The 7,832-nt window shown below is 41.1% G+C and overlaps 1 protein-coding gene across 1 annotated transcript in view; it reads left to right on the forward strand.

Annotated features, from left to right (window-relative positions):
• The window catches only part of LOC122551102 (dynein axonemal heavy chain 10-like), a gene marked incomplete at its 3' end in the record, with an annotated part of 49,409 nt that overhangs the window by 38,460 nt on the left and 3,117 nt on the right, over nucleotides 1–7,832 (forward strand). The window contains exon 9 of the mRNA XM_043692747.1: nucleotides 5,170–5,360. Coding sequence (XP_043548682.1) covers nucleotides 5,170–5,360 — 191 coding nt within the window. The remainder of the gene's footprint in view (nucleotides 1–5,169; nucleotides 5,361–7,832) is intronic.

The following is a 7,832-nucleotide window of genomic DNA, read 5'->3' on the forward strand; positions in this document are numbered from 1 at the left end:
AGATCCTGTTGTAATCTGAGGTAACTCTCTTCGCTGTCCACTACACCTCCAATTTTGGTGTCACCTGCAAACTTACTAACTGTACCTTTTATGCTGACATCCAAATCATTTATGTAAATGACAAAAAGTAGAGGACCCAGCACTGATCCTTGTGGCACTCCACTGGTCAAAGGCCTCCAGTCTGAAAAACAACCCTCCACCACCACCCTCTGTCTTCTACCTTTGAGCCAGTTCTGTATCCAAATGGCTAGTTCTCCCTGTATTCCATGAGATCTAACCTTGCTAATCAGTCTCCCATTGAATTGTAAAAGGTTGCAGCATGTCGCTATATAGAGGGACCTGGGTGTCCTTGTGCATGAGTCACAGAGGGTTGATTTGCAGGTGCAACAAGTAATTAGGAAGTCAAATGGATTTTTGTCCTTCATTGCTAAAGGGATTGAGTTGAAAAGCAGAGAGGTTATGTTGCAGATGTACAGAGTGCTGGTGAGGTCACACCTGGAGTACTGTGTGCAGTTTTGGTTTCCTTACTTGAAAAACAAATACTGGCACTGGAGGGGGTGCAGAGGAGGTTCACTAAGTTGATTCTGGAGTTGAGGGGTTGTGGAGAGACTGAGTAGACTGGGATTATAATCACTGGAATTTGGTAGAATGAGGGCGGATATTATGGAAATATAAAATTATGAAGGCAATAGATAAGATAGACATAGAGAGAATGTTTCCACTGGCAGGTGAAACTAGGATAAGAAGGCATAGGCTCAAAATTAGCAGGAGCAGATTTAGGACTGAATTGAGAAGGAACTTCTCTATCCAGAGGGTTGGCAATCCATGAAATTCCCTGTCCAGTGAGGTAGTTGACATTACTTCAGTAAATGTTTTTAAAGCTAAGATAGATTTTTTTTAACAATAAAGGAATTAAGGCTTATGGTGAGAGGGTGGGTAATTGGAACTGAGGCCACAAAAGATCAGCCATGATCTTATTGAATGGCGGAGCAGGCTTAAAGGGCCAAACTAGTTGCTCCTAGTTCTTATGATCTTATGTTATCTACATTGGTTTCTTCCCACAGTCCAAAGATGTGCAGGTTAGGTGGATTGGCCATGCTAAATTGCCCATTATGGCCAGGGATGTGAAGAGTCATAGAGTCCGACAAGACAGAGACAGTCCCATTGGCCCAAACTGGTCCATGCCGACCAAACTGTTCATCCATGCTAACTCCATTTCCAATGCACTTGGGCCATATCCTTCTAAACCTTTCCTATCCATGTATTTGTCCAGATGCCTTTTAAATGTTGAGGTGTTTGATAAGGTTCCCCATGGTAGACTCATTCAGAAAGTAAAGAGGCATACGATACAGGGAAATTTGGCTGTCTGGATTCAGAATTGGCTGGCGCATAGAAGACAGAGGGTGGTAGATAGAAAGTATTCAGCCAGGAGTTTGGTGACCAATGGTGTTCCACAGAAATCTGTTTTGGAACCTCTGCTGTTTATGCTCTCTATAAATGACTTGGATGAGGAAATGCAAGAGTGGGTTGATAAGTTTGCCGATGATACAAATGTTGATGGAGTTGTGTATAGTGTGGGAGGGCTGCTGTAGGTTGCAACGGGACATTGACAGGATACAGAACTGGGCTGTTAAGTAGCAGATGGAAAAGTATGAACTGATTCATTTTGGAATGCAGAGTTCAGGGTTAAAGGCAGGATTCTTGATAATGTGGAGGAACAGAAGGATCTTGGGGTCCATATCCATAGATCCCTCAAAGTTGCCACTAAAGTTGATAAGTTGTGAAGAAGTGATGGTGTGATAGCTTTCATTAGCAGGGGGATTGAATTTAGGAGCCGTGGGGTTATGCTGCAGCTCTATAGAGTCCTGTTTAGTCTGGTTGCCTCATTTTAGGAAGGATGTGGAAGCTTTAGAGAGGGTGCAGAGGAGATTTACCAGGATGCTGCCTGGACTGGAGGGCATGTCTTATGAAGAAAGGTTGAGAGAGCTAAAGCTTTTCTCATTGGAGCAAAGAAAAGTGAAAAGCGACTTGATAAAGATGTACAAGATGATGAGAGGCATAGATGGAGTTAATAGTCAGAGACTTTTTCCCAGAGCAGAAATATCTATCGCAACGGGGCATAATTTTAAGGTGATTGGAGGAAGTTTTAGGGAAGATGCCAGAAGTTGGTTCTTTACACAGAGTGGTGGGTGCGTGGAATGCACTGCCAGGAGTGGTAGTCGAATCAGATATATTAGGGACATTTAAGCAATTCTTGGATAGGCACATGGATGATAATAAAATGAAGGGTATGTAGGTTAGTTTGATCTTAGAGTAGGATTAAAAAGTCAGCACGACATCAAGGGTCTGTTCTATGTTCTATTTTTGCTTCTGCTGGCAGCTCATTCTGTATGCATGCCACCCTCTGTGTAAAAAAAGTTGCCCCTCAGGTTCCTTTTACTCTTTCCCTTCAAACTTTAAAGTGATACACTTTCGTCCTCGATTCCTCACCCCAGGAAAACAGACTGAGAGCATTCACCCTATCTATGCCTCTCATGATCTCATACACTTTCATAGGATCCTCCCAGAGTGTCCTATGCTCTAAAGAAAAAAGTCCTACCTTATCTAACCTCTCCCTATAATTCAGACTGTTGAGCCCTGGCAACATGCTTGTAAATTTCTTCTGCACTCTTTCCAGTTTGATAACACCTTTCCTGTAGAAAGGTGACCAAAACTGAACACAATACTCCAAATGAGGCCTCACCAATGTCCTGTACAACTGCAACATAACTTCTCAGCTTCTATGCTCAGTGCCCTGACTGACGAAGGCCAGTGTGCCAAAAGCCTTCTTCACTGCCCTGTCTACCTGTGACTCCACTTTCAGAGTAGCTGAACTCCAAGGTCCATATATTCCACAACACTCCTTAAGGTCCTACCATTCACCATGAAAATCCTACCTTGATTTGACTTTCCAAAATGAAAGACTTATCTATATTAAACTCCATTTGCCATTTCTCAGCCCACTTCCCTAGCTGATCAAGGTCCTGCTGCAATTTCTGATATATTTCCTCACTGTTCACAATACTGCCTATTTTAGTGTCATCTGCAAACTTACTAATCATGCCTTGTACGTTCTCATCCAAATCATTAATATAGATAACAAACAGCAATCGGCCCAGCAATGACCCCGAGGTACTCCATTAATCACAGGCCTGCAGTCGGACTAGCATCCTTCCAATATTACCCTCTACTTCCTACCATCAAGCCAATTTTTGTATCCAATTTGCCAGCTCCCCCTGGATTCCATGTGATTTAACCTTCCAGAACAGCCTACCATGTGGAACCTTGCTGAAATCCATTTAGACTCTACCGCACTCCCTTATCAATCTTTCTGGTCACTTCTTCAAAGAACTCTAACAAATTTGTGAGGCATGATGTCTCACTCACAAAGCCATGCTGACAACTCCTAATAAAGCCCTGTCTTTCCAAATGCATGTATATATCATCTCTCAGAATCTTCTCAAGTGACTTACCCACCACAGATATTAGGCTTACTGGTCTATAGTTCCCGGGTTTTTCTTTGCATTCCTTCTTCAATAAGGACGCAACATTAGATAGTCTTCTGGGACCTCACCTGTGTCTAATGGTGATGCAAAAATCTGAGCCAGAGCCCCTGCAATTTTTCCTCTAGCCTCTTGCAATGTTGTGGATATATCTGGTCAGGACCAGGAGATTTATCAACCTTTATACATTCTAATAGGTCCAACACTCCTTTACCGTGATATGGACTGTCCCCAAGATATGACCACTAACTTCCCCAAGTTCTCAAGTTTTTATGTCTTTTTCCATGGTGAACACAGAGGAGAAATATTCATTAAGGACTTCTGCCATCTCTTGCAGTTCCACACATACATGTCTGTTATTGCCCTATTCTCTCTAGTTATTATTTTTCCACTAATATAGTTTAGGTGGATTAGTCATGGGAAATGTAGGGATAGGGTAGAGGAGGTGAGTCTGGGTGGAATGCTCTTCGCTGAGTCAGTGTGAGTTGATACATTGTGGAGCTGGAAAAAGCACAGCAGGTCAGGCAATATCTGAGGAGCAGGGGAATTGATGGTTCAGATTGGGACCTTTCATCAAGACTCCCCATCTAGGTTCGAAAAAACACTATCTTCAGAGAGTTAATGTGGACTTGCTAGGCGGAATTGTCCATTTCCACACTGGAAGGATTCAAAAAAAGAAGTTATGGCGGGAAGTGGGTGGCTGAAGTGCAGATTAAGTGGTCAGAGTGTGAAAATGGCAGAACAATAGTGTGTTGAACTGCAAGACAGGAAAGAACAGATGGTGCTATTGGAGTGGGCAGAGGGGAGAAAGGATGTGGTGACAGAAAATGTACAAGTAAAGCTAAGGAAGGGAAGAAATGGGAGTGAGTCTGCAATCTTGTATGTTCTCCTGGTATGACAAATAGCCTTTGGTTTAATGTCTGATGAGCAGACAGCACCGTTGACAAAACAAATACTGGATTAAAAAAATGTGATTTTCCCACAGCAAATTTTATTGATTGTTTGATTATATTTTCATCTCAAATTTTAAATGCTTTCTGGCTGTCTATACCTCTTTCTTCATCATTCCTATCATTTGTTTTCCAAATGCTCTTTTGAGGATGTTTGAATCACAAAACCCTTTTTTTTAAAGTTGCATTCTCGGGTTAGCTGTGAACAATGGTGACAGCTGGACAATATGTTGTCATATTGTCTAGTTATCACCATTGTTAACAGCTAACCCGAGAATGCAACTTTAAAAAAAAGTGTTTTGTGATTTACACATGAAAGAAGTGAAACTATCACTGTATTCTAACAGATGAAAGGCTTAACAGACAATCAATTCTTCAATGTATAATTTCAGTTACATCACACTGCAAATTTTTGCTATAAATTCTGTGTTACGATCGAGCCCTCCACAATCACCTGAAAGCTCCGAAAGCTAGTGCTTCCAATTAAACCTGTTGGACTATAACCTGGTGTTGTGTGATTTTTAACTTATTATATTATACAAAATAACTTGTTTTCCAATGATGCTCTTTCTGCTTTTGATTCACTGATATTCTTTGTTACCTTAAACAAGACTGCTGAGCAGGTCTCATGTTAACACTGTTTATGTTTATATCTGACATTTATTTACACTTATTAGAACCTAGCACATGGATCAAGATTTCAAGTTGTTATGGATACAATTCCTTCGATGATGAATGCCTTGAGGATGGTTTGGATTATTTCTCGCCACTACAACAAGGATGAGCGAATGGTGCCCCTTATGGAAAGGATTGCATGGGAAATTTCACAAAGAGTCCGTAAAGTAATCAATGTACGGACAATTTTCCAGTAAGTATCTTCAATATTATTCAGAATTCTATGAATGTGTGGAAATACGTATACCTGTTAGTATCTGGTGTAAAAGTTGCTGTTGGGGTGACTCTTTTACTTGGATTACCTTAGGTTCTTTATACCACAACAATAGCAATTTGCATTTATGTAGCCTCTTTAAGATGGAAGATTATCTCAAAGTGCTTCACAGAGGCATAAGAAGATAAAAGTAGATCACAAACCAGGAAGGAAATATTGGAAAAGCTGAATCAAAGTTTGGTCATAGAAGCAGATTTTACTGAAGTTCTAAGAGTTATAGAGTGAGAGGCAAAGGACTATAGAAGGTGAATTTCGGAGAATATGGCAAACTAGCTAAAGGCGCGATCATCAGTAATGAACAGAGAGCATTGAAAAATTGCTGTACTATTGCAACATACTCTTTAGTTTCTTTTTAGATTACCTTGCTGTTTGTTTTGAATTAGTGGAATAGGTGCAATTTTTTTTATATACAATCCCTACAGTGTGGAAACAGGCCCTTTGGCCCAACAAGTCCACCCAAACCCATTCCCCATTACTCTATATTTACTCCTGACTAATGCACCTAACCCACACATCCCTGAACACTATAAGCAATTTAGCATGGCCAACTCCCCTAATCTACACATCTTTGGATTGTGGGAGAAAACTGGAGCACCCGGAGGAAACCCCACGCAGACTTGAGGAGAATGTGCAAATTCCATAGAGACACTTGCCTAAAGCTGCAATTGAACCCGGGTCCTGGTGCTGTGAGTCAGCAGTGCTAACCACTGAGCCACTGTGCCGCCCTGGTTTTTATGGTTGCTACTGGAGAGAATTGTGGGGTGTTCCCATGAACTTGTATTTAAGTGAATTATGTAGCAACCTAGTTGAAAATTGTCAAAATAATGAGAATGAACAAGTTTCAAAGTTAAACTAAGCAAGGATTTCAACTCATGCCTCTTGACCAATAAATGGTACAATAAGAACAGAAGTACCGAGATGAGAATGCTCTCACTGAGTGGCAAATTGGTCTGGGAATGGTGCATGGTAAAATGGGAGAGAAATTGGACGTGAGGAAGGCTATAGGGGGGCCAGGTATGTAATCCATGAGGTGAATTTGGTAAGGCACGGGGAGACATTGCGGCAGCAAATCTTCCAAAAACCTTGTGCAACTCGGACCTATCCAAAAAAAATACAAGGTTTAGCCCAGAGTTCATGATTCACAACATAGGTAAATTCCAGTGAGAAAAGAGGTTATCGAGCCACAGTTAATAGATAAAATTAAGCTTAGTATCAAGTTAAAAGAAAAAAATATATAATGTGGCAACAATTCCGGCTAAATCAGAGGATTTGGAATGTTTTAATTACCAATACATTTTAAAGAAGGAGTAAGTTAAACATAACGCACGTAATATGAAAACAGACGTTAAGAGCTTCTTTATATATGTCTAGAAAGGAAATGAGAGTTCAGAATGAACATAGGCCCCTTAGAGAATGGGGAAATAATAATGGGAAAGCAGGAAATGGCAGAGGAGTTGAGTAAATACTTTGTGGTAGAGGACCCTAACAGCATTCCAAAAATAGTAAAAAATCAAGGGGCCCAAATAGGGCAGGATATAAACACAATAACTATCACTAAAGAAAAGTACAGTACTAGGAAAACTAATGTAGCTAAAGATGGATAAGTCTCTGAATCTGATAAATTGTATCGTGGGCTATTAAAGGAAATAGCTACAGGGATAGTGAATTCATTGATTTTAACTTGAAAGAATCCTTAGCTTCTGGAAAAGCCCCAGAGAGCTGAAAAGTGGGCAGTGGGATACCTTTATTTAGATAGGGACAGTGACAAAAAATGGGTAACTATAGGCCAGGTATTTAACATGTGTCATAGGGGAAATGTTAGGATGTAAAGAGCAGAGCATTTGAAAATACGCAATGTGAATTCAGGATTGGGTAACTAATAGAAGACAGTTCTGAGGAAGAGTGACCGGACTCATAAGATACCGGAGCAGAAATTAGGCCATTCAGCCCATCGGGTCTGCTCTTCAGGTCAATCATGGCTGATAAGTTTCTCAACCCCTTCTCTTGCATTCTTTCTGTAATCCCTGATCCCCTTGATACTCAAGAACCTATCCATCTCAATCTTAATTATACTCAATGATCTGACCGCCACAGCCTTCTGTGGCAACGAGTTCCATAGATTTACCACTCTCTGACTGAAGAGGTTTCTCCTTATTTCAATTCTAAAAGGTCTTCCCTTTACTCTAAGGCTGTGCCCTCGGTCCTCGTCGCTTCTACCGATGGAAACATCTTCCCAACATTTACTCTGTCTAGGCCATTCAGTATTCTGTGTGGAGAAAGTGAGGTCTGCAGATGCTGGAGATCAGAGCTGGAAATGTGTTGCTGGAAAAGCGCAGCAGGTCAGGCAGCATCCAGGGAACAGGAGAATCGACGTTTCGGGCATAAGCCCTT

The sequence above is a fragment of the Chiloscyllium plagiosum genome, chromosome 6 (assembly GCF_004010195.1).
Source record: "Chiloscyllium plagiosum isolate BGI_BamShark_2017 chromosome 6, ASM401019v2, whole genome shotgun sequence".
NCBI lineage: Eukaryota > Metazoa > Chordata > Chondrichthyes > Orectolobiformes > Hemiscylliidae > Chiloscyllium > Chiloscyllium plagiosum.